This window comes from Scyliorhinus torazame, chromosome 5 (genome assembly GCF_047496885.1).
Source record: "Scyliorhinus torazame isolate Kashiwa2021f chromosome 5, sScyTor2.1, whole genome shotgun sequence".
Taxonomy (NCBI): Eukaryota; Metazoa; Chordata; class Chondrichthyes; order Carcharhiniformes; family Scyliorhinidae; genus Scyliorhinus; species Scyliorhinus torazame.
In genome coordinates, this window is record NC_092711.1 from 102,329,021 (window position 1) to 102,357,005 (window position 27,985).

General features: G+C 46.0%; 1 gene segment (V, D, J or C); it reads left to right on the forward strand.

Moving 5' to 3' along the window:
• The first annotated feature begins 1,625 nt into the window (after positions 1–1,625).
• LOC140422669 (Ig heavy chain C region-like) overlaps positions 1,626–27,985 on the forward strand; it is a 37,078-nt gene continuing 10,718 nt past the window's right edge. Inside the window, 3 exon segments of the C gene segment in view lie at positions 1,626–1,726; positions 1,855–2,226; positions 26,136–26,432. Of these exon segments, the coding sequence occupies positions 1,669–1,726; positions 1,855–2,226; positions 26,136–26,432 (727 nt within the window).

Consider the following 27,985-nt stretch of genomic DNA (forward strand, 5'->3'; position numbering starts at 1 on the left):
TGCTGTTGCTGGTTAGATTTGTTTATATATAGTCCTCATTGACAATTGTTTGGAGTTTGAAGTCGGCTTGCAGCCAAGCAGTCAGTACTGAGGAAACAGATCTTTGAAAAAATATCCAGATGTTTCCTGCAAACAACACTGAACATTCGAGCCTGCCTGCTGCAGGCGTTTGGATTGCTGCCCAATACTGTGTTGGGAAGTTTAACCTGAATATGAATGGACAAAATGGGATTTATCCATTCAAACAATAAATATTTCAGTTGTACATGAAGTGAACCTTTTAAATGGTGTTCCATCTGAATAAATATATTCAGTGAATATTCTGTTCACTCTGAGATTAAAGCCGATCCGAAAATAGTAAACTGACCAGATGCTATTTATTTTATATTAGATTCGAGTAAAAGTCACACGAGTTATTAAATTCCGTTTGTTGAGAACCTAATAAACAGAGAGTGAGTGATGTTGATGCAGCCTATCCACAAGCCTAATCAGATGAGTTGAACTGTAGAAAAATAAGTTAATTTGAAAGAAAATCATAAAACTGCCTTGAACTCACCGGAATGCCTGGAATATTCTCCGAGTTGTTCTCCTCATTTAAACGGAGGCGTCTCGTATACCCGATTAGCCCCGCATTCTGTACAGTTTTAATTTGTGCTGATTTCCATTATTTAACAATCCCTCTCATTGCTACCAATGAGTGTAGAAATGACCAGTTCATGACCTGCTTCAGTGGAAGATAAAACATTTATTCTTGTGATATTGTGTAATATGACGCAAAGTCCTGATATCCTGTGTTCCCAACACCAGTGAATGTGAGACAGCTGTAGACATTAAAATTATCGGCAATGATATGGATGCTGAAGGATAAATTTGCTGATCGCCGTGTCCATTCCGATTCATTACCTTCTCTGTCAAATGTTAATATGAATTTTATGTTTCTCTGTCAACTGACTACTTAATTATCAGGCAAGCGGGCTTCTTCGACCTCTAATGTTCACAGGACTGTCTAAAGATCCGGGGCAGGTCGGGAACTGCCACGGGAATCATTGCACCATATGAGGAGTGTCATCTGGTTTTTAGACCCACATTGTGCAGTGATCGCCACTCGCAATATAAATGTGGGTCTTTGTTCAGCACTTTGTTCATGCCCCGCATTTAGTTCCAGAAATCGATCACAATTCCGCTGATAAATGACACTTTATTGTTGTAATGAGATAAAGATCTGGAATTCTGGCAAAGCAGACTAGCAGTCGGTTTATTCCTCCATATTATATTGTAGTCTGTTCACGTTCTTCCCTTTCTGTTGGAGAGTAGAAATAAAGGGACTAAATTTACAATGGAATTAGTTTTTATTAACAGATGCTCAATGTTATTTCGCCATTAGAACCATTGGAAACATCACCAAGAAAATATTCAGCCGATCAAATACCCCGATTCAGATAAAATGTCCGTTTTAATAATAATCTACTATAAATCTCTGAATCCATTATTTTCGCTGTGCAAGGTGGGACGTGGATCCAGTCGCCGCCTCCACCAGGGAATCAACAGGCGGCGCCTGGAAACCCGCCCCCTTCTGCCGGGTATTTAAATGCCGCTCACTGGGACCCGAATCCAACAGTCCGGGAGCGGGTTTGTTCACTGAGTTCCTGACACAACCATTTCCCCCAAATGACCAGAAGGATGAGGTGGGCCATTTCTCTCAGATTGTTGCTGACTTTCTTATCCCGTGAGTAGTTTTTATTGTCCAAGCCTCTCACTGTTACTGTCTCAGTGTTAGTCTCTCTCTGGAATGTTCCAGACTCACCAATCATTTCACCAGCATTAATCCTCGGGCTTTTTGATATATTTTTACAGGTGTCCAGTCGGAGGTTGTGTTGACTCAGCCAGAGGCAGAGACCGGGCGCCCCGGAGGCTCTCTGACATTGACCTGTAAAACCAGCGGGTTTGATCTAGGTAGCACTTACATGCATTGGGTTCGGCAGGTTCCCGGACAGGGACTGGAGTGGCTGCTGAACCACTATGGTTCATCAAGCAGCAGCGCTGCCCCAGGAATTGAGAATCGATTTACTTCGTCATTGGACGCTTCAAACAATATCTTCTCGGCGGACGTGAAGAACCTGGAGACTGAAGACACCGCCATTTATTACTGTGCATCTACAGCGGTGGGATTGGATGGCAATACGCTGGGCCATTGGGGACAAGGAACTATGGTGACGGTGACTGTAGGTAAGAATCATGCAATTATTCTGCAAGTGATTTACTTGAGTCTCTATTTTATATTTTACTCTATTCCGTCGTTCATTCGAATGCCTGTTTGGCGGATTCTGTACTGTGATTTTTTTTTGCAATATTACATGTGATTCTGCTGAAAAGGGTATTATATAATTCCATTGGTTTTTGACAAAAGGTGCAGTTCTGTGATTCAGTCCCTGGTTATTGTGGTTTTGTTGTTTTTCTGCTCAGTACTGTGTGGCCGGGTTACTTTAAATGCGGAACCTCTGTTATACAATTTGGCGTTGATACAATGTTTAATTTCAGTAATATCTGATGGTTGAAGGTATTGCCATCCAATGCAAAGATTACCTTTTTAAATATGCCTGACACATAACAAAATAAAGAATTAATGTGTTCAAGATTCAAAATAGATTTATTGAACATGTGCTGTATATTAGTAATGATGATGCTATCATTCATAGGGCAGCACGGTAGCACAGTGGTTACCTCAGTTGCTTCACAGCGCCAGGGTCACAGGTTCAATTCCCGGCTTGGGCCACTGTCTGTGCGGAGTTTGCACATCCTCCCCGTGTGTGCGTGGGTTTCCTCCGGATGCTCCGGTTTCCTCCCACAGCCCAAAGCCGTGCAGGTCAGGTGGATTGGCCATGCTAAACTGCTCTTAGTGTCCAAAAAAGGTCAGACTGGGTTTCGGGGATAGGGTGGGGGTTTGGGGCTTAAGTAGGGTGCTCTTTCCAAGAGCCGTTGCAGACTCGATGGGCCGAATGGCCTCCTGCTGCAGTGTAAATTCCACATTCTATTCCATATTTATGTTTGTTTAAACATTAAATTTTTTGGCAATGAGCGGGTTGTCTTTCTTCGATATTGAGCTTTTTAGGCAATGATACATTTGATTCGATTGGAAGTTTTCGTAGAATTGAGCTGTGTCTCCATGAAACTATTTTCAGCTCCTCCGTGATGTGATTTTTTGGTTTCCTGCTGTGGAGGTTGTATGCCTGCGTGACAGTGAATGTTGCAAATTTGTGAAAGGGGTTGGCGTTTCTGCATTGTTTAAAGTCGACGACGTATTTTGAGATTTAAAGGAAACTGTCTCCGTTTGTTGAAACTGCTTGAATAAAATTATAGAGAGGAAACAGGCAGGTTTCAGGAAAGACAAATACACATGTAAGGATATGTTACGGCAATTTTAAATTTAACTGATAATTGCAAGTTAAACTAAACCATGTACTGATCAAATCGATAATTTTTTCCAATACAATCTATTTAATTTACAAAAGGATTTTTTGAGTCCTAAGAAGATATTATAAATGTTCCATGTGCCTGTAATACTCCTTCAGAACATGGTTCGTTACTGGAATCACAAAATATATAATGAACAAATTTTCAAATTGTAGACCAAGATTAATATAATCTAAACAATTATAATGCACTAAAATTGCTCCTTAATAAGCAAATAAACGATCATTCTACCAATAGCATTAATCTTTAATGTCTTTTCAAAATTTTGGTGGGTACTGAGCACATTTAGCAAGAGCGCACGGTAGCAAGTGGTTATCACTGTTGCTTCAATGCGCCAGGGTCCCAGGTTCGATTCCCACTTGGGATGTCTGCATGTTCTCCCCGCGTCTGCGTGGGTTTCTTCCGGGCGCTCCGGTTTCCTCCCACAAGTCCTGAAATACGTGCTGTTTGGTGAATTGGACATTCTGAACTCTCCCTCAGTGTGCCCGAACAGGCGCCGGAGCGTGACGACGAGGGGATTTTCACAGTAACAGTTCTGAATGCACCACTGTGTTCACTTTTTAAATTAATTGTTTTGTCGCTGAATGCATTTGAATTCAGATAGAGGTTTTGCAGTGCACTTTAGCAATACATTTAGCCGGTAATTACATTATTTCTGTGCAGCCGGAACCATAGCTTCAGTGCCAATGGTGGTCGATAGTGAAATAATTGTTGTTTATTTTACCTTAAACTGTTTTCTAAGAGGTGGAAGTAGTTAGCAGTCAAAAAATTATTCAAATTATTTAATTAAAGTTCTGGGGAGGTTGGCTGGAGATTGGCAAGTAAGTTTGAAATTCAAATAAGCTGACCTATGAACAAAAAGTTAAATGAGCTTTCCAGTTAATAATTACATGCCGTTTCCCCGAGCTGTGCTGTACATAAGATAGAATTATAGGTAGAAGAGAAGACAGAATAGAAAAATTGACTAAAGCTGAACTGCATGCTAAATGCCTGTTAAATATTAAATTGAACAAAAAAATATCTAAACTCAATTTGCAACTTATGTTTTCGAGGCCCGCTTTAACGGGTGATGTGACAACCAGGGAACAAAGAACAATTAGTGTGATGCGAACCAGACCAAGGTTGGAAATAAATTGCGCTGAGAATAGAAGGAGTTTATGATTTCTCAAAGCGTTCAGAAATATGCATAAATTGCAACTTTGTGTGTTAAAGCAGAGCGGTTCAGGTAGTATTTTGAAATGTAAAATACCAAAATATGACCACATTTGAGTAAATGTCATTTACATGTTTGAATCTTTCCATATAGCATTTGATATTTTGACATTCTTTAACTGTCAGGTTCATTTCATTAAACTTTTATTATTGCAAAATGATACAGGCGGAAGCAACTTCTACTTTCCGAAAAAAATATGCTTTCATATTTATCGAGTAAAATTCAGCTAACAAGGAAATAATATTAGTGCCAATTAACTCAACTTAAATGGCTCCAACAATTGAAGTACACGTCTCATTGTAGCGATGTAACAAATCAAAGGGATGATATAATTTATCATTCAATGTAAAACCAGATTCGTGTTAAATTCGATAAGATGGTTCGCTACGATGATTTTGTTCGTTACATTTAATTATGAATTCATATCAAATCAGTGGGCAATACGTTTTCAATGTGAGTGTTTCCGAATTTGTTTAATTCTTACGCAGTCACGTCTTTGTTATGGACATCAAACTATGCTGAGTCTTTAATATTTCATGTGCTCATTTTAAGGGAAGCTACATCTAATACTGTTTCGGGATTGCAGAGAGAGCAGGAGAAACAGTGGAGGCTTTTGAAATGAATACAGGCTTAATTCAAAATAAGTTATGCAATTATTAGTCTCATAAATTGACCATTGGTCCATTAGAATCAGAATTTGAATGAAATTGACAGATTAAACAGATGTATCAACTGGGACCTCGATTGCTGCACGGTCTTTGTCATAGAGTTAGAATTTACAGTGCAGTGCAGGAGGAGATTCGGCCCATCAAGTCTGCACCAATCCTTGGAAGGAACGCCCCACGCCTCCACCCTATACCCGTCACCAGTAGCCCCACCTAACCTTTGTGGATACTGAGGGTCAATTTTGCGTGACCAATCCACCTAACCTGCACATCTTTAGACTGTGGGAGGAAACCGGAGCACCCGGAGGAATCCCACACAGTGTCTGTCCGCTCGTCGCCACATTACGGCGCCTGTTCAGTAACACTAAGGGAGATTTCAGAATTTTCCAATTCACCTATCAAGCACGACCTTCGGGACTTTTGTGAGGAAACCGGAGCACCGGGAGGAAACCCACGCAGACACGTGAAGAACGTGCAGACTACGCAGAGACAGTGAACTAAGCCGGGAATCTAACCCGGGTCTTATCTAACCTGGGAAGCAACAGTGCCGCCTTCATGATTGATTGTAAACCTTCTGCTTCCTTGTCCTGTGTTTCAGAGAGCGGAATTTATTTAATTTCTTCAACATTTTTTGCATCTGGAATGTAAAGGGTCACGTCATGTTTGACCAAGCGCCTGAGAAATGAGATTCGTGACATGCAAAAAGAACAATTCGGAAATGACCGATTGATTGTGGAATTAGATTTTGTTTATTTTAAACAGTGATATATCTGTTTGGAACTGTTCGATTATGCAATGCAAGTGGCGTTTTATTTTATTTTAATCCGTATTTAACAGACCTTGACCTGTTTCATGTGACAGAGTACAGCGACAAATTAGACATAATTTTAATCGTATCACGTGTGGTCGGTTCGTTGTCTAGGACAGCATTTGTTGTCTACACCGTACTTCCCTTTGAGAAAGTGTTGATATGACGCCTCCTGTAAAAGTTGGACTCCGTCTGGGGAGATATACCGGCAATTCTGTTAGCAAAGGAGGATTTTCACCAGGCAACATTGAAAGAACGGCGATATAGTTCGAAGTCAGGGTGGTGTTGGCTTAGAGGGGAACGTCCAAGTGGTGATGTTCCCTTTCATCTGCTGCCCTTGCCACTCTAGGTGGTAGAGCTTGCTGGTTTGGAAGGTGCAGTCGAAACTGTATTGGCGAGTTACGATAGTGCATCTTGTCTACATTCCACACTGCTGGTGCAATGCGTGAGTGGTGGAGTGAATGTTTAAGTGATGAGGGGGTGTAAATTTCCCGGGCTCCTTTGTCCTGGAAAATGTTGAATTTCCTGAGTTTTCGGGGAGTTTCACTCATTGAGTCAAGTGGAAGTTATTAAATCACAGTCCTCACTTGCGTCTTCCACAGTGCTGTTACTCGCCACACACTTCATACCCTCTGACCAGCTTTATATCTAAACCGGATTGAACCCTCCACAAGAAATATCTGATGAGACAATGTTCAGGGAGTTTTATTTTTGATGAAAGCAGCGCTGTAACTTACACGGAGTGCTTGACATTTCAGTGAATTCCACCATTGAAAGTTTTGATCAGAGCATTCGCGGGCATGAGTGAGGGTTTTGCTCTGTACCTGAACTTCTCCTGTGTCTGAACTGAAAGACGTTTCCCCGCAGACGTCAAGAAACCTGAATCAGCATCGAACTGACTAGCTGGGAGACGTAGAGTCTGATACGTGAAATTAAATTGTTTGATTGCTCGGGTGGAATGATGCAAGTCAATTAACTTCAACAACCTTTATGAAATAATGCATCAATTAGAATAAATGAATCAAGCTTTAGCATTTTAATATGGGACAATATGAACGTGAGTGCCCTGAGCACCAGCCCAATTTCAGAACAAACAGTACCAGGAAGTGAGGGTAACGCTCCAAAGAGCAGCGTCTGTTCTGATATCATGCACGGTGACACAATGGTTAGCACTGCTGCCTCACATCACCAGGGTCCAGGGTTCTATTCCGGCCTTGGTTGACTGTCTGAGTGCAGTTTGCATTTTCTCCCCGTGTCCCTCCTGCGTGGGTTTCCTCGGGGTCCTCCGGTTTCCTCCCACAGTTCAACGTTCATGCTATATTGTCACTTAGTGGCCAAAGAGTTGCAGGTTAGGTGAGTTCACCGGGATGGGGCGGCGTGTGGTCCTGGGTAGGGTGCGTATTCGGAGGGTTTTCGCAGACTCGATGGGTCGGCTGTCCTCCTTCTACAATGTAGGGATTCTCCGAATAACGACAGGTTAGTTTGACGACTCAAATGGACAATGGCCAGACACACTCCAAATAACTATCGCAATAAACTAATCTCTGAAAATATTATATTGTCAATTATTTTAGAAAGTTCACAATCAAGGAAAAGCTGTCGTGAGATCCGACTCGGTCAGAGCACTGATCACAAAGTTAGCAGACTACATTTCTGTGAACGATTTAAATATTTGCCCAACCCATGGCTTGCGAATGCGCAGTATGCTTACTGTGAGAGTGGGTGAGAGTATGTATGGAAGTATGAGGGTGAATGAGAATATTGGATTTGGGTTTATTGTCACGTGTGCCGAGGTACATTGAAAAGTGTTGTTCTGCGTATTGAGACTGGGAGTGATTCAAACAGACACCCTCACACATCACACTCTCTCACACACAAATGCAAACACGCGCACATTCACACATTCATTCTCCCTTATGCACCCACGCAAAAGCTTTCTCTTACACACAAATACATACAATATCGCGCCCTTTGTCACACTCCGTCACACAACCGCAATCTAACACACACTCTCTCACACACATGTGCACAAACACACACTTGCCAATATGCAATCGCTCTTCAAACTCACGCATTCGCTCTCTCAAAGCCACACTCTCAAGCGAGCTCTTCCCCCGCTCTCTCACATACTCTCTCATACACAGGAACACGCACTCACTCTCTCACATACACACTCTTTCTTACACACACAGACACACTCTCACAAACTCATACCCTTGCGAACACAAATTATTTATCACACACTCTCTTTCAACCTCACGCACATAAGCTATTCTCTCTCACGCAGACAGTAAGATGCACGCACTGGGCTTCAGATCCACACTCTCTCACACCCTCTCACTCATGAACTCTCACACTCTCGCTGTCTCTCGCTGTATAAAAGACAGACAGAAAGCGCACTTAGTAAGCATTGCGCTGGTCAAGGAGACACAGCCTGAGTAAGTGAGACAAAGACAGAGTGAGAATTTGGTAATTTGGTGCAGTGAGGTAATTCGGTGAAGAGTGGGAGAAGGTGCTTTTTCCCGACTGTTTTGTTCTCTCTCTTTCTTCGGGCCTAATTTTGGGAGCCGTTCGGAGGAGGAGGAGCAGTCTCTGTGAGTATAAAAAACTAACGGTAACTTCCTGTTTTCCAGTTTCCCCCCCAAAAGTGACGTCACAGGTAAGCTGTGATCTGATTGGTTGATAGCAAATCTGCCCCAAATTTAAAAAAAACACAGCTAAACTCGTAAACTTAAATTAAACTAATTAATTAATTAGTGATGGCTGGTCAGGTGATGTGCTTGAGCTGCTTGATGTGGGAGCTGGCAAATCCCATTGTGAGCTGCAGCGACCACATCTGCAGTAAGTGTTGGCTGCTCGAAGAGCTCTGGCTCAGAGTTGATGAGCCGGAGTCTGAGCTTCAAACACTGAGGCACATCCGGGAGGGGGAGACTTACCTGGACACTGTGTTTCAGAATGCAGTCACACCTGTCAGCGTAAGTAGTTTAAATCCTGCCAGTGGCCAGGGACAGCAGGGTGTGACTGCAAGTCAGGCAGGTAAAGGGAACCAGCAGTCAGGAACTCAGGAGCCTCAGCACTGACCCTGTACAACAGGTATGAGGTACTTGCTCCCTGTGTGGATGGCGAACAGGGCTGCAGGAAGGATGAGTCAGCTGACCAAGGCACCATGGTTCAGCAGGCCATTCAAGGGGAGGGAGTAAATAGGCAAGTTGTAGTTGTAGGGGATTCTATTATCAGGGGGATAGATAGTATCCTTTGTGAGCAGGATAAAGAGTCCCGCATGGTATGTTGCCTGCCCGGTGCTAGAGTGCGGGACATCTCTGACCGGCTTGAAAGGAACTGGAGAGGGAGGGGGACGTTCCAGTTGTTGTGGTCCATGTCGGTACCAACAACATAGGCAAGTCTAGAAAAGAGGACCTGTGTAGAGATTATAAAGAGCTAAGATTCAAATTAAAAAAACAGGTCCTCAAGGGTCATAATCTACAGATTACTGCCCAAGCCACGAGCAAATTGGCATAGGGAGGCAAGAATAAGGGAAGTTAACACTGAAAGAGTGGTGTGGGAAAGAGGGGTTCCTTTTCATGGGACACTGGCATCAGTTTTGGGACAGGGGGGATCTATACCATTGGGATTGTAACCACCTGAACCGAGCTGGGACCAGTGTTCTGGCGAAAAGAGTAAATAGGGTGGTCAATAGGACTTTAAACTAGAGATTGGGGGGGGGAAGGGAAAGTCAGGGAACCAAGAGGTGAAGTAATCAGTGGGAAGCGTAGCTGCTTAGGAATACAAAAAAGCACGAAAATTCAGAACACAGGAGAGGATACGATAGTCCCCATCCCACAAAATATGACACAGTGTATGGAAAGGTTCAGTAAACCAAGGTCCACCACACTAAGAAAGCAAAAAGGGACTGTCAATAGAGAATTAAAGGTGCTATATTTAAATGCACGCAGTGTACGGAACAAGGTAGATGAGCTTGTGGCCCAGAATGTGACTGGCAGGTATGCTGTGGTAGGCATCACAGAGACGTGGTTGTAGGGAGTTCAGGACTGGCATTGAAACATCCAGGGATTCACAACCTATCGAAAAGACAGAGAGGTGGGCAGAGGGGGCGGGGTTGCCTTGTTAATTAGGAATGAAATTAAATCAATAGCACTAAATGACATAGGGTCAGATGATGTGGAGTCTGTGTGGGTAGAGTTGAGGAACCACAAAGGCAAAAAAACAATAATGGGAGTTATGTACAGGCCTCCTAACAGTGGTCAGGACCAGGGGCACAAAATGCACCACGAAATAGAAAGTGCATGTCAGAAAAGCATGGTCACAGTGATCATGGGGGACTTCAATATGCAGGTGGACTGGGTAAATAATGCTGCCAGTGGACCCAAGGAAAGGGAATTCATTGAATGTTTACAGGAGGGCTTTTTGGAACAACTTGTGATGGAGCTCACGAGGGGACAGGCCATTCTGGACTTAGTGTTATGTAATGAGCCAGACTTGATTAAAGATCTTAAAGTAAGGGAACACTTAGGAGGCAGTGATCATAATATGGTAGAATTCAAGCTCCAATTTGAAAGAAAGAAGGTAGAATCAGATGTAAAGGTGTTACAGTTAAATAAAGGTAACTACAGGGGCATGAGGGAGGAACTGACGAAAATCGACTGGGAGCAGACCCTTGTGGGAACGACAGTAGAGCAGCAATGGCAGGAGTTTCTGGGAGTAATTGATGACACAGTACAGTGGTTCATCCCAAAGAAAAGAAAGGTTATCAGAGGGGGGATTAGGCAGCCATGGCTCACAAAGAAAATTAGGGAATGCATCAAAGCAAAAGATAAATCCTATAATGTGGCAAAGACTAGTGGGAAGTCAGGAGATTGGGAAGGCTACAAAAACAAACAGAGGATAACAAAGAGAGAGATAAGGAAAGAGAGGATTAATTATGAAGGTAGGCTAGCCAGTAACATGAGGAATGATAGTAAAAGTTTCGTTAAACACATTCAAAACAAATGGGAGGCAAAAGTAGACATTGGGCTGCTCCAAAATGACGCTGGTAATCTAGTGATGGGAGACAAGGAAATAGCTGAGGAATTAAATAAATACTTTGCGTCAGTCTTCACAGTAGAAGACATGAGTAATATCCCAACAATTCCGGAGAGTCAGGGGGCAGAGTTGAATATGGTAGCCATCACAAAGGAGTAAGTGCTAGAGAAACTAAGAGGTCTAAAAATTGATAATTCTCCGGGCCCAGATGGGCTACATCCTCGAGTTCTAAAGGAGATAGCTGAAGAAATAGTGGAGGCGTTAGTTAAGATCTTTCTAAAGTCACTGGAGTCAGGGAAAGTCCCAGAGGATTGGAAAATCGCTGTCGTAAGCCCCCTGTTCAAGAAGGGAACAAGGAAAAAGATGGAAAATTATAGGCCAATTATCCTAACCTCAGTTGTTGGCAAGATTCTAGAATCCATTGTTAAGGATGAGATTTCTAAATTCTTGGAAGTTCAGGGTCCGATTAGGACAAGTCAGCATGGATTTAGTAAGGGGAGGTCGTGCCTGACAAACCTGTTAGAGTTATTTGAAGAGATAACAAATAGGTTAGACCAAGGAGAGCCAATGGATGTTATCTATCTCGACTTCCAAAAGGCCTTTGATAAGGTGCCTCACGGGAGACTGCTGAGTAAAATAAGGGCCCATGGTATTCGAGGCAAGGTACTAACATGGATTGACGATTGGCTGTCAGGCAGAAGGCAGAGAGTTGGGATAAAAGGTTCTTTATCGGAATGGCAACCGGTGACGAGTGGTTTCCCCAGGATTCAGTGTTGGGGCCACAGCTGTTCTCTTTATATATTAACGATCTAGATGACGGGACTGGGGGCATTCTGGCTAAGTTTGCCGATGATACAAAGATAGGTGGAGGGGCAGGTAGTATGGAGGAGGCGGGGAGGCTGCAGAAAGATTTAGACAGTTTAGGCGAGTGGTCCGAGAAATGGCTGATGAAATTCAATCTGGGCCAGTGCGAGGTCTTGCACTTTGGAAAGAAGAATAGAGACATGGACTATTTTCTAAACGGTGACAAAATTCATAATGCCGAAGTTCAAAGGGACTTGGGTGTCCTTGTCCAGGATTCTCTAAAGGTAAACTTGCAGGTTGAGTCCGTAATTAAGAAAGCAAATGCAATGTTGTCATTTATCTCAAGAGGCTTGGAATATAAAAGCAGGGATGTACTTCTGAAGCTTTATAAAGCATTAGTTAGGCCCCATTTAGAATACTGTGAGCAATTTTGGGCCCCACACCTCAGGAAGGACATACTGGCACTGGAGCGGGTCCAGCGGAGATTCACACGGATGATCCCAGGAATGGTCAGCCTAACATACGATGAACGTCTGAGGATCCTGGGATTATATTCATTGGAGTTTAGGAGGTTGAAGGGAGATCTAATAGAAACGTACAAGATAATGAATGGCTTAGATAGGGTGGACATAGGGAAGTTGTTTCCATTCGCAGGGGAGACTGGGACGCCGGGGCTCAGCCTTAGAATAAAAGGGAGTCACTTTAGAACAGAGATGAGGAGAAATTTCTTCAGCCAGAGAGTGGTGGGTCTGTGGAATTCATTGCCACAGAGGGCGGTGGAGGCCGGGACGTTGAGTGTCTTTAAGACAGAAGTTGATAAATTCTTGATTTCTCGAGGAATTAAGGGCTATGGAGAGAGAGCGGGTAAATGGAGTTGGAATCAGCCATGATTGAATGGTGGAGTGGACTCGATGGGCCGAATGGCCTTACTTCCGCTCCTATGTCTTATGGTCTTCTGGTCTCTTCACACACACTACCTCTCTGGCACTCGCAAATTCTGCCGACGCCCCTGCTCGCTACACAGTCTCTCTCACATACAGACACTCTTTCGCAGAAGTAAACACTCTCAAATAGGCAATGTCTTTCTCAAAAACATGTTTTTATCCAAAATCACACACGCACTCTCACGCACACACTCCCTCAAGCGCACTCACTCAGGCACTTACACTCGTACAATGTCTCTTTTACATACACATCCGGACTTTCGCTCAGGCACATCTCGCACACACGCGCGCGCAAACACATTATCTATCTCTCCCACAGACTATTTCCCTCTCACACATATACAGTACTTTGCACTCTTACACGCACAAACTCTCACGCACAGACACAATCTGTCAAATTCACGTGATTACATTTTCTCACACATTCTCACACGCTCTCTCCCACATAGAGTCCACTGTCCCTCACACACGGAAACTCACACATACATAAATAGTGTCTTACACACAAACTCTCTCTCACAAACACACACTCACGGCAACGCTCTCCCTCAAACACGCATTATTTGTCTCTGACACACATGCTATCTTTCCTTCAGATATGTACTTCCTCGCACACACTCACAAACAATCATTCGCTCTCTCGCACACTCTCTTTCACACCCTCGTTCTCACTACACACTCTCACTCACAGACACACCCAGACACAATGCTGCCAGTGATACTTGATAGTGTTCGCATTTTTCAAATGTATGGTACGTTCCGAAATTGACAAAATATGTAATCAAAGTCATCAACAGTATCGTTGAAATTTTTCGACATGGCTTCGCTTCCACAATTGTGCTGCACACCAACAAAATTAACAGGAGCTGGAAAATGTTGAGGCTCACGGCAGTATCCAATTGTGTTTTTTTTAAAGTCCTAATTTCGTTGCAGCATTCACTTTAATAAGGAATCTTAAATTAATCGCTTTCTTCCTGGCTTATACAGGCGGCAGTTTGTGCTCAGTATCGGAGCCGCCGTCAGTTAATAATGCAGAAAAGCTTTTGTGTGTTACTTCCGTAAACCAGACATAATTGAGTATTTAATTTGCAATGCTGTTATTAAAATTGAGACTCACGTTAATCAGTGAAAACCTGAGAGATAAAAATCCACCAGCATCATCTGAAATATTGCAACTCAATGAGCACAACAGATACCAATATTAATAAGAAATAAATGTAGCTCTCACTTGTAAGCTGTCAACTGTCTTTAATTCTGTCCCCCGCCCAGCACAGTTTTTGGAGATTTTCTTCAATTCAACAGTTACATTTGTAATTAAGCTAAGCTGTTTGAATTACAATGTTTGTTCATTTCCAGACTTACCATAGAGATCTATCTTTTCAGGGAATGATTCTTGAATTACTTAGACCTGTTCTGTTTCTATGAGCGTGGTCACTGTGCGAATCAGGAATCCCTGTGCATAACAGTGAAACCTCAGGTTCGTTCTCCTGTATTTCAGGTAGCTAAATCTTCGCATTGATTTAAGAAGCTTGTATCTGTGAACAAGGTACAAATCTGTCCTTCAGATGACAAGGTGTCCATGAAATAAGATCAATATCATAGTTTACGAAATTCAAAAGTAGAATTTCAGTGCACACAGTTACGAAAGATGTTCAGTGCTTACTGGATCCGAGCCGCGATTTCTTAATTGCTGCATCTGAATGGAAGTTCTAACGAATAATATAATAATATTATTGTCACGAGTAGGCTTCAATGAAGTTACTGTGAAAAGCCTCTAGTCGCCACATTCCGGCGCCTGTTCGGGGACGCTGGTACGGGAATTGAACCTGGCCTGCTGGCGTTGTTCTGCATTACAAGCCAGCTGTTGAGCCCACTGTGCTAAACCAGCCCCCTATGCAGCCTCGATGAAGTTTTAGAATCATAAAATCACTACAGTGCAAAAAAACGCCATTTGGCTCATCGAGTCTGCACCGGCCCTTGGAAAGAGCACCTTGCTTAAGCCCACACCACCATCCGCTCCCCAAAACCCCACCTAACCTTTTGGGCACTAAGGGGCAAATTAGCATGGGCGATCCACCTAACCTGCACATCGTTGGACTCTGAGTGGAAACTGGAGCACCCGGAGGAAACCCAGCAGACACAGGAAGAAAGTGTAAACTCCACACAGTCACCGGAGGAGCTCCATGGTGGGGCAGCGTTTAGCACTGCCGCCTCATGGTGCCAAGATCCCAGGTTCGACCCTGGCCCCGGGTCACTGTCCGTGTGGAGTTTGCATCTTCTCCCCGTGTTTGCGTGGGTCTCACCCCCACAACACAAAGATGATCAGGGTAGGTGGATTGGCCACGCTAAATTGTCCCTTGATTGGAAAAATTGAATTGGGCTAAAAATGTATTTAAAAAGAGGCAGTCACCGGAGGCCAGAATTGAACCCGGGACCCTGGAGCTGTGAGGAAGCAGTGCTAACAGCTGCGCCAGAATACATTCCATCATTGCTTTACTGCGCTTCGCAGGCCCGTGAAAAGGCAGATTTCGAACTATTTTCCGCTTCCAGAATCTGACCTGTTTCTGTCTGCCCTGGAAGGGCTCAAGGAAGTTTAATTTATATCAAACTAACGACGTGAGAACTACGAGTTTTATCTGTAGGAATGAAGGTTTCATTTCCAAAACACGATTGGTCGAAAGCGTGCCCAAAAGACCTGACCTGCGATTGGCACAAGACGTCATCCACCCAGCCACCCAGCAAATACCTCAATTCAAGGCATCAAACCTGGACCATCCTCTCGAGCTGGGTAGTTCTAATGCGGACTTCTGGACAGGCCTGTGGCACTGTGGCACAATGATTAGCACTGTTGCCTCCCAGCTCCAGGTACCCGGGTTCAATTCCCGCCTCGAACTACTGTCTGCGTGCAGTTTGCACTTTCTCCCCGTGTATGCGTAGGTTTCCTCCGGGTGCTCCAGTTTCCTCCCACAGTCGAAAGATGTGCAGGAAGATGCTACCTCACAGTTATATTTAGTGGCTAGGTATGGATAAGGAAATTGAAAACGTAGTGCGCCAGTATACCCTGGTCAGACACAACCCTCCTGAAGCCAGCCTTTATCCTTGGGAATGCCTGGGGCGTCAATGCACCAGGCGCATGTACCTTTACAGGCCCCTTCTGGCGAAGGATGTTCCTTACATTCATTTCATTTCAGACGTTCATTCCAAATACTGATCCATACAAGAGGTGTGAGTGAAGACCTCAGCGGCCACAGTAGAAGATTTGCTCCGGGTATTTGTCATACATGGCCTCCCAGAAGCCACCGTCTTGGAAACGGCACTCCTTTCGCTGGGGATGAGTTCCAAAACTTCCTTCAAACAAACAGCCTCATATCACCCCGCATCAAAGGAGTTGGCGGCAAGAGCCGTCCAAACTTTTAAAATGCTGTGAAAAAAACAATTAGACCTCCCGTTGCACCATAGGTTGACCAATTTTCTCTTGTCCTACAATCCCCCGTGTTACCCCGGAGGGCAAGACAATCAGAAAGCATGTCGTGAGATGCCGGGGGATGACAACCCCCATTCCTGAGCCGACGTGTGAACGGGTGCTGTCCCAGAGCAGAGCGAGCTGAGGAGTTCCAAGTTGACTCTGCCAGCGGACCAGGTGCGAGCTGAAAAAGAAAGCCACCATACACAAGCTGTGGCGTCTCCTTGACCTTTGTCATCTGCAGGCAACAAGAAAGTTCAGTGAAGGAGGAGCCGATTCGGGAACTGAAGCGCTCCACAAGGACTCGAAGGTTTCTGGACAGACTGACTCTGTGATAAACTAGTTTCCCTTTTGTCTCTTGACCTTTTCACAGGCATATCAAAACAAGCGGCCCACTCAGGGACGGCGCCCACAGCAGACTCCGGGTCGCCGGAGGGGGCGGTGGAGCGCACCGCTGGAAAGGCCAGCACCAGCCTGCGGTACCCCTGGCAGTAGCGACGCGCACTAAGGCCAGACGCCCCCCCCCCACCCCACGGTGCCAGGCACCGAGGGGCCCAGGCATGCAGAGATGAAGGAAGGGGGTGGGGGACATGTAGGGGCAGTGCCTGCAGTGAAAACCAAGGCTATCACCTAGCCCGTTAGACCTTGTTGAGCACGGGGACACGCACCATGCTTACATGTCGGTATTTCGCACCCTGCAGATAATGGATATCGGAACACAACCACCAAGGGTGGCCTTCCTCCCAGTCGCTGCATCCCTGGGTAATGCACTGCGGCTGTACGAGCTGGAGCTGCTGAGGAGGTGGACGTTGCAGCAGCGGAGCCTGCCCCAGAGGAACGGAGGGCAGCCACCGAGGATGGCGAGTTGGCTACTCAACAGGCCGAAGATTAGGAGGTGCAAAATGAGTACTGCATGAGACCTCATGTGTATCTGATGTACCTGTTGTTCTAGCAGCTGCCAGACGAGGTATGCAGTCGAAGGCTCCGGCTGAGCAGTGGGACCGCACCACATATCTGCCAGATCATGGCGCTACTGGCACTGGGCGGGGTGGGGGGAGGACACCTGCTCCCTGTGGTCATCAAGGTGATGGCCGCACTGAACGTTTACGCCACGGATTCCCTCCAGGTGCCGAGTGGGGACCTGCCCGGGATCTCACGGAGTTCGGTGCAACGGTGCATCCGCACCATCACAGAGGCCATATATGCCCAGTCGGCCCAGCACATCCATTTCAATGACCGAGCTCATCGAGATGACCAGACAGCGTGTTTCGTCACCATTGCCAAGATACCCTGTGTCCAGGGGATGATCGACGCAGTGCATGTCGACCTTCGACTGCCTGCAGATTACTCGCTGATATTCACAAACCAAAATGGGATCCACTCGATGAATGCAGCTGATGTGTGACCATGAGGTAAGCATCATGCACCTCTGCACCCGATACCCTGGCAATGTGCACGATGCCTTCATCTTTGTAGACTCGACGATTCCTGGCATTTTCGACACTCACCAACAGCTGGGATATTGGCTCCTGGGGGGGGGGGGGGGGGGGGTCAAGGGTTATCCTCTGTGGTCGTGGCTGATGACGCCTATCCGGTGGCAACAGACGGATGCGGAGACCCGCTACAGCAATGCCCATGCCGCGACCAGGGGCATGATTGAACGGCGCTTCAGCATCCTGAAGAAGCGGTTCAGGTGCCTGGCTCGCACTGGAGGGGCCGTCCAGTATAGCACTGGGGGGTTGCTCATATCGTGCTGGCCTGCTGCATCTTCCACAACCGCGCAGCAGCGAGGCGACGTGCTGGAGGAGGAGATTAACGTCAGTCCTCGACCGACGAGGAGGATGCGGGCTTGGGCGGGGTTGGGCCGGACATGTGGTCCGCGGAAATACGGGAGGACACACAACACGTGCGCCCCAGAGCCAACGCGCACAAGACGCTCTGATCGACTCCAGGTTCACTGAATAGGTTGGGAACTGGCCAGGGGCATGGGCACCACATCGACCCCCTCACCTCCTTCGCCCCACCGGCAACCTCCCCCCCCCCCCCCCCTCCCGATTGCACCCATCACCAGAATTCCTACCTACCTCACTATGGCTGCGGGCTGTAGATTGGCAGTAACAGCGGGTATAGTCCATGGGATGGAGGTTGATGACTACCCACACAGCATTGGGCTCTGTTGCTCCGCATCATTTGAAGACGCCTGACTGTTGCCCACGGTAGCACATCCCACTGCTCACCTGGCTGATGCCTGCATGCGAGCTGACCATTCTACACAAGATCCCACTTAAACACTGGGGTGGTGGGACGGTGGGTATTAGACACCAGAGCTGTGAGCACTGGGTGAACCAAGGTCCCTGCAATCTGCCCATTCCCGCACTCACACCCACCCCACAGCGGCCGGTCTAGACCAACCCATCGCTCAAACCCATCTGACTGAGCTGCTGCAATGACCAACTGACTCTGGCACATTGCTGCCAGTGAGAGGGCAGCCCAGCCCTCGGTCTGAGCCCAAACCTGCACAGAGTGCCCCAGGCCTTGGACACGTTAATCTATGACCGAGATTGTCGCCTCCAAGGCCTCCACCACAATGCCACCCGTGCGTTGTTGGCCTGGGTGGCACGCATGTTCGGCACCATCTCCTGCTGCTGCACGTGGTTGGAATCATCCACCTGCGCCTGCAAACAACAAAGAACAAAGAAATGTACAGCACAGCAACAGGCCCTTCGGCCCTCCAAGCCCGTGCCGACCATGCTGCCCGACTAAACTATAATCTTCTACACTTCCTGGGTCCGTATCCCTCTATTCCCATCCTATTCATGTATTTGTCAAGATGCCCCTTAAATGTGACTATCTTCCCTGCTTCCACCACCTCCTCCGGTAGCGAGTTCCAGGCACCCACTACCCTCTGCGTAAAAAACTTGCCTCGTACATCTACTCTAAACCTTGCCCCTCTGACCTTAAACCTATGCCCCCTAGTAATTGACCCCTCTACCCCGGGGAAAAGCCTCTGACTATCCACTGTGTCTATGCCCCTCATAATTTTGTAGAGCTCTATCAGGTCTCCCCTCAACCTCCGTTGTTCCAGTGAGAACAAACCGAGTTTATTCAACCGCACCTCATAGCTAATGCCCTCCATACCAGGCAACATTCTGGTAAATCTCTTCTGCACCCTCTCTAAAGCCTCCACATCCTTCTGGTAGTGTGGCGACCAGAATTGAACACTGTACTCCAAATGTTTCCTAATTAAGGTTCTAGCCAGCTGCAACATGACTTGCCACTTCTTATACTCAATGCCCCGGCCAAAGAAGGCAAGCATGCCGTATGCCTTCTTGACTACCTTCTCCACCTGTGTTTCCCCTTTCAGTGACCTGTGGACCTGTACTCCTAGATCTCTTTGACTTTAAATACCCTTGAGGGTTCTACCATTCACTGTATATTCCCTACCTGCATTAGACCTTCCAAAATGCATTACCTCACATTTGTCTGGATTAAACTCCATCTGCCATCTCTCCTCCCAAGTCTCCAAACAATCTAAATCCTGCTGTATCCTCTGACAGTCCTCATTGCTATCCGCAATTCCACCAACCTTTGTGTCGTTACATTTTCCTCCAAATCATTTATATATACTACAAACAGCAAAGTTCCCAGCACTGATCCCTGTGGAACACCACTGGTCACAGCCCTCCAATTAGAAAAGCATCCTTCCATTGCTACTCTCTACCTTCTATGACCTAGCCAGGTCTGTATCCACCTTGCCAGCTCACCCCTGATCCCGTGTGACTTCACCTTTTGTACTAGTCTACCATGAGGGACCTTGTCAAAGGCCTTACTGAAGTCCATATAGACAACATCCACTGCCCTACCTGCATCAATCATCTTAGTGACCTCCTCGAAAAACTCTATCAAGTTAGTGAGACACGACCTCCCCTTCACAAAACCACGCTCCCTCTCACTACGTCCATTTGCTTCCAAATGGGAGTGGATCCTGTCTCAACGAATTCTCTCCAGTAATTTCCCTACCACTGAAGTAAGGCTCACCGGCCTGTAGTTCCCTGGATTATCCTTGCTACCCTTCTTAAACAGAGGAACAACATTGGCTATTCTCCAGTCCTCCGGGACATCCCCTGAAGACAGTAAGGATCCAAAGATTTCTGTCAAGGCCTCAGCAATTTCCTCTCCAGCCTCCTTCAGTATTCTGGGGTAGATCCCATCAGGCCCTGGGGACTTATCTACCTTAATATTTTTTAAGACACCCAACTCCTCGTCTTTTTGGATCTCAGTGTGACGCAGGCTACCTACACACCCTTCTCCAGACTCAACATCTACCAATTTCTTCTCTTTGGTGAATACTGATGCAATGTATTCATTTAGTACCTCGCCCATTTCCTCTGGCTCCACACATAGATTCCCTTGCCTATCCTTCAGTGGGCCAATCCTTTCCCTGGCTACCCTCTTGCTTTTTATGTACGTGTAAAAAGCCTTGGGATTTTCCTTAACCCTATTTGCCAATGACCTTTCGTGACCCCCTTCTAGCCCTCCTGACTCCTTGCTTAAGTTCCTTCCTACTTTCCTTATATTCCACGCAGGCTTCGTCTGTTCCCAGCCTTTTAGCCCTGACAAATGCCTCCCTTTTCTTTTTGACGAGGCCTACAATATCTCTCGTTATCCAAGGTTCCCGAAAATTGCCGTATTTATCCTCCTTCCTCACAGGAACATGCCGGTCCTGAATTCCTTTCGACTGACACTTGAAAGCCTCCCACATGTCAGATGTTGAATTGCCCTCAAACATCCGCCCCCAATCTATGTTCTTCAGTTCCCGCCTAATATTGTTATAATGCAGCTGTTGGATGCTCAGTGATAACCCCTCGTGTAGTCAAGAGAAACAGAAGATGCACAATGGTAGAAAGTCCGAAGCATGCATCCTAGGGGGATGTAGATGGTTGCCACTGTAGCCAGGGCATCGACGATGGCGGCCGAAAGGGTGCCAGGATGTGGCGCAGGATGAGGGTTAGTCCACTCTCCCGATGCGCGTGGGAGCGACGGGGCTATGGGTGTGTGGGACGATGTTTGGTGCCGGGGGCATAGTGCTGCCGACTCGCAGTGGCAGCCCTGAGGAAGTCATGCAGTTTCTTCCGGCACTGACGGCCGATCCGGAAGGTGCTGCCCATGGTGATGGACCGACCCTGCCACCTCTGCCCTGTCCTGACGAACGTCGGTCGGTGTAGCATCCTTCCCACCCCGGGGTGAAGAGTCGCCTACCTCTCCTCCAGGGCGTTGAGCCGGATCTCCAATTCAGCATCGGGAAACCGTGGTGCCCCGCATCTTGCTGCCATATTGTTAGCTGGGATGAGTGTCTGTGTGGAGAGAAGTGTTTATATGCGAGTGCAGCTTGTCAGCCTCCTCAGTGTATATCACGGACCTGGCGAATCCAACACCGTTTCCCATTGGAATCGGGCATGTTCCATGTGGCGCTAGTGCTAGCCCCTCAACGGCCGCTGAATCATCGATCATCAGAGAATTTACAGTGCAGAAGTAGGCCAATCGGCCCATCGAGTCCGCACGGTTCATGGGAAGAGCACCCTACTTAAGCCCACATCGCCACCCTATTCCTGTAACCCAGTAACCCCATCTAACCTAAGGGCAATTTAGCATGGCCAATCCACCTAACCCTGCACATCTTTGGACTGTGGGAGGAAACCCACGCAGACACACGGAAAACGTGCAGACTCCGCACAGTGATCCAAGCCTGGAATTGAACCTGCGACCAGATGCGGCGCCAGTTCTCTATCGTAGAATCCTGTACTGGCGTCAACACTTTGTCTCAGGAACAGGAATCTGTACCCAGATGTACAAGCAAAACATTAACAAACTGTTTATTTATTCGTAGAGTAAAAGCTTAACAAATATAACAACTAACTGAAACGATGGCCTACTGGTCTACAGGTTCCCCAAAACCTTGTCCCGTCCTCTATCCAGACACACACAAACAGACACAGAGTGAAGAAATAGGAAATGGGTTATAATAACGGGAATGGAAGGAAAATATCTGAAATTAATCTTCGCTGCTGTGGTTAATCGCTGGTCTTATCAGAATGCAACCCTCTGGGAATTGGGTCATACAAATGATTCAGGTCAGTGCAATTCTGACCTTCGACCACCAGATGGAGCTTTTCCCAGGTGATTCGGATCGATGCAATTCTGAACTCTGAACAGCAGATACAGCTTCATACCTGAGAATTTCAGTCTTTTCAGAAACATCAGCGGTATTACGAAGATTGTTCTCATTTTGCGCTCTAGCACGCCATTCAGACACAGGATTAGTGTATTAAGTCCTGGTAAGAAACTGCCTGAACTCCAGAAGACCCCTTCACAGTTCTGATTGCTGTCTGTCGTTTTAATAGGGCTGCAATCACAGGTCTGATTAGGTGTTTTTAAAATCTTCTGGCGGACAGAGAGCAGAGAGAGAGTGCCTTTCAGCAGCCTCCGGGTGGAATCTCTTCACAGAACACATGACAAAATGGAGCTAATGGGTGGCACGGTAGCACAGTGGGTAGCACTGTTTCTTCACAGCTCCAGGGTCCCGGGTTCGATTCCCAGCTTGGATCACTGTCTGTGCGGAGTCTGCACTTTCTCCTCGTGGGTTTCCTCCCACACGTCCCGAAAGTGTGTTAGGTGAATTGGACATTTTGAATTCTCCTTCTGTGTACCCAAACAGGCGCCGGAATGTGGGGACACTCGGGGCTTTTCACAGTAACTTCACTGCAGTGTTAATGAAAGTCTACTTGTGACAATAAAGATTATTATTATTATTAATAATAATCAAAGGACCCACCTTTCTTTTTTTAATACATTTAGTAAGAAGTCTTACACCACCAGGTTAATATTCAACAGGTTTATTTGGAATCTCGAGCTTTCTGAGCGTAGCCCCTTCATCAGGTGAGTGAAGGAGTAGGTGCCACAAACACAGCATATGTAGACAAATCAAATGATGCAAGATGATAGTTTGTGTAACCGACCTCTTCATTCACCTCATCAAGGTGCGATGTCCGAAAGCTTGTGATTCCAAATAACCCTGTTGAACTTTAACATGATGTGGAGATGCCGGCGTTGGACTGGGGTGCGCTCCTTGGAGATTCACTTGAGGAAGGAACTGCGCTCCGAAAGCTAGTGATTCGAAACAAACCTGTTGGACACTAACCTGGTGTTGTAAGACTTCTTACTGTGCACACCCCAGTCCAACTCCGAATCCTCCACATTATAAATTCAGAGTATCCAATCATTTTTTTCCAAGTAAGGCGCAATTTAGCGTCGCCAATCCAACAACTTTGCACGTCTTTGTGAGACCCACGCAGGCACGGGGAGAATGTGCAAACTCCACACAGACAGTGACCCGGGGCCAGGATCAAAGCCGGGTCCTCGGCGCCGTAGGCAGCAGTACTAACCTCTGCACCGCCGTGCCACCCTAGAACGCACCTTTCTTCAAGTAGGTTCTCAATGGCTCCACCAATCGCGACCAACAACAGGAGATAGCTCAGAATTTCAGATTCACCGATTGACTGCTTGCCAAATTCATCAGACTGAAATCATGGACTCTACCATTGACCCAAACAGGAATCTTGGCTAATTCATTAGATGTGTTTCGGTTTGCCTAAAGTCTGAAGTTTAAGCAAAAGTCTCAGTGTGGCAGCAGCCAGCACAAACTGTTCATTAAAAGCAGGCAAGATAGGAATTCATTATTTTTCCTTTTCCAATGAAGGGGCAATTTAGCGTGGCCAACCTACCTACCCTGCACATATTTGGTCTATAAGGGTGAGGCCCACACAGACACGGCTAGAATGTGCAAACTCCACAAGGACAGTGACCCGGGGCCGGGATTGGAACCCTGTCCTCGGCACAGTAACAAAGGTTTTACAACAGTGTCCCAAAAATACAAAAACTGCAATGCATGCGGCAGGAAATATGCCCTTTGCAGCTGCAGTATGAGAAAATGCAACCATTCCCCTGTCACCCACTGTAGGGAAACACTTTGCAGATGCAGTACAACGAGGTGAAATGAGAAGTCATATACTTCGAAGTGGAAAACGGAAAGGAAGAGCATTACTTAAATGGTAGTTTATTGAAAAGTGTGGATGTGCAGAGGGACCTCGGTGTTCTTGTGCACCAATCAATGCAAGTGGATAAGCAGGTGCAATTTGGAAGGCAAGTGGTATGTTGGCTGGCATTGCAATAGCATTCGAGTCCAGAAGTAAATTTCTTACTGCAGTAAGGCATGGCTGAGATGAGACGACACCTGGAGTTTTGCGTGCAGGTTTGTCCCCGAACAAAGGATATACTTGCCACAGAGGGAGTGCAGCGGAGGTTCACGAGGCTGATACCGGGGTTGACAGACTCTCTTATGAGCAGAGATTGCTTCGACTAGCCCTGTATTAAATAGAGTTTAGAAGGTTGAGTGGACATCTGATTGAAACTTACACAATTTTCACAGCTTTGGACTGGCTAGGTGTAAGGAGAATGTGTCCCCTTATCGGTGAGTCTAAAACCCGGGAGCACAGTCTCGGGCTGTGGGGTGAACCATTTAGTACTCGAGTAGGCTCGATGGGCCAAATGGCCTACCCCTGCTCCGAGCTTCTATGTTTCTCAGGAATTCGAGAAGCATATTTGTTTCCATTTAGGCATGTTGGTAAGTAAAGTAATCTGCTACAAAACCAGCAGCAAAACATTGAAAGGAAAGAGTATGAATTCTTGCTCCACTGAACGGCGTCTGTAGAACCTAGAATTCTCTATCAGAAATAATAGGACGAACAGAATCCAAAAGAGTTCGTAAAATTGGATTACTGTATCGAACATTGCGAAGTGTAAATCGAGCGGGACTGGTAGAGAGATAATTCAGACTTCTCATTGGCCGAATAAACTCCGTCTGTGCTATCAAATTATATTATGCAATGCCCCTGAATCATGCTTTATAATCTTGTTAGAATGTAGTCTAAAGGTAATACAACTATTAGATGTATCAGTAACAGTGACATGATTTCGTAGAATAAATGCTGATGCAAGTTCTCCAAGTTTATACGCTGAAAACTGCAGCAATTTGGGTTTATCTGGCGTTTCTAAACCAGTAGAACGGCTCACGACGATGCACAAATGTAAGCAGATAAAATCCGTCCCTGAACGTTTGTGCAGGTATACGATGAGGCGAAGTTGGAGCAGTGATACCGGAGTAGTGTCATTGGACCAGTGCACTTAAACACTGAGCATGGAGCTCTGGGGACCCAGTTTCAAATCCCATCCCGGCAGCTGGTGAAAATGTAATAATCGTAATAAAATCTGGAACTGAAAGCTGGTCTTCGTAATGCTGCTGCGGAAATTGTCAGCAACTATGGCAAAAATGATGTGTCAGAAACAAAAGTGAAATTGATTGGGGAATGAGAGATGCTATCCTCAAGAGAGCACCAAAAACTGGATGAAGGTCAGGATATAATATTCTAAATTTAAATGCCAATAAAATGGACTCAAGGACAGGATTTCCCCTTTCAGACCCCTGCCCTCACTTGTGTAAAAGTGTGGCCGATGATGAAAGCGTGCTCTCTGTGGTCTACTATCTCATAAATGCAGACTAACATCAGAATGTCTTAGTATTAATTCATATCTATCATAAAACGTCGACCTTTTGCTTATTTCATAATACGAATCAAAATTCTAACTTGCTCACTCGACCATTCTTTCGCAGCAAAACCGTCTGTGCCTTCGCTCTACGCTCTGCTCTCCTGTCAGCAACACAACACCGACGGCCCCCTTACCTACGGCTGTTTGGCGATGGGCTACTCCCCAGAAATCACCAGCCTCACCTGGAAGAAGGATCAAGAGACGATCACCACTGGACTGAGGACTTACCCATCAGTGTTGAACAAGAAAAGAACCCACACCCTCAGCAGCCAGTTAACAATCACTGAATCGGAGGTGGGAAGCAGCAAAATTTACTGTGAGGTTCAACGCGATGGGACGGTCTGGAAGAAGGAGATGCCAGGTTAGTGTTGTTGGATGCACGGGGCGGCAGTGCCGGGTGTGGGTGAAGAGTGAATGTGGACAGCAAATAAATTGTGTTCAAACTATGGATCAAACCGGTCAGAAGCGAGTGCAAGTATTGTGTAGTGTCCAGATTCTCACATCATACTTGCTGCCTTGTGGATAATTATATTACATACCGCACACTTAATGTACTGTGCAAGGTTCTAGTCTCCACATCACACTAATTGTATTGTGCGTACCTCTATTCGTCACATCACACGTGGTTTAGTCTGTACAGTTCTGATCTGCACGTGACACTTTGTGCAATGCGTACAGCAGCTCTTGCCTCCATTTCATACTGAGAGCACAAATTCATTTCACACTCAGTGTACTGTGTACAGTTCCGGCCTCCACATCACACTTAATGTTCTGTGCAAATTCCTGGTGTACAGTTTTGCTCCCCATAATGCACTTAGCCATTAGTGTACATTTCTGGCCCCCACAGGGTGACTTGGTGAGTGGCACAGTGGATAGCACTGCTGCCTCACAACTCCAGATTCCCGGGTTAAATTCCGGCCTCGGGTGACTCTGTGTGGAGTTTGCACTTTCTCCCCGTGTCTGTGTGGGTTTCCTCCGGGTGCTCCGGTTTCCTCCCACAGTCCAAAGATGTGCAGGTTTGGTGGATTCGCCATGATAAATTGCCCCTTAGTGTCCAAAAGGTTCGGTTGAGTTGCGGGTTAGGATGGAGGTACGGTGCACTTTCCAAAGGCTAGTGCAGACTCGGTCGGCCGAATGGCCTATTTCAGCACTGTAAATGCTCTGATTCACAATGCACTTAGTGTTTTGTGTACATTTCTGGTGTCAACTTTACACTTAATATTCCGTGTACAATTTGTCCAGAACATACTTCGTGATTTGGGTACATTTATGGTCCCCACAGCACACTTTGTCTTCTGTGTACATTTCTGGTCTCCAAATTACACGTATAGTGTACTGCATGCAGTTTTGGTCGCACAATACATTTAGTTTTCTGTACACATTACTCCATTATCACTCCTACAATAATGCATTCAATTTATTCCATGTCAGGAGAATAATACAGGGGAATTGGAATAGGAGCAAACCTAATCATGAGGGCGATAGATTATCTTTGCCAAGACAGACTGGATAGCATGCCAGCCTTTTCTCTACTCAGCAGAATTAAGGTAATCAGACTTATGAAGCAGATGGATAGATCAGACTCAAACTACCGTCCATTTGTAAAACAGAATGACTTAACAGATGCAATCCGTATTTGAAAACTCCTTTACAAAAAGAGTGAGCACAACGTAGAGCTTGCTGTGTTTGTGGCGTTACATAGGTTTATTCAGGGAAACATTAATCGATACATACGTACACAAGGAAGAATAAGAATAATGTTGTTTCCATACAGCGAGATGAAGCAGGGTGAGAAGATATTCACGTGGAATATAAACACTGCCGCTGAACCCTGCGGTCGAGTGGCATTGTTCTGTTTTGTGGCGTTTATATCAATAATTCAAATATTTGTAATTGTTTGGTTTGAAACAAAAT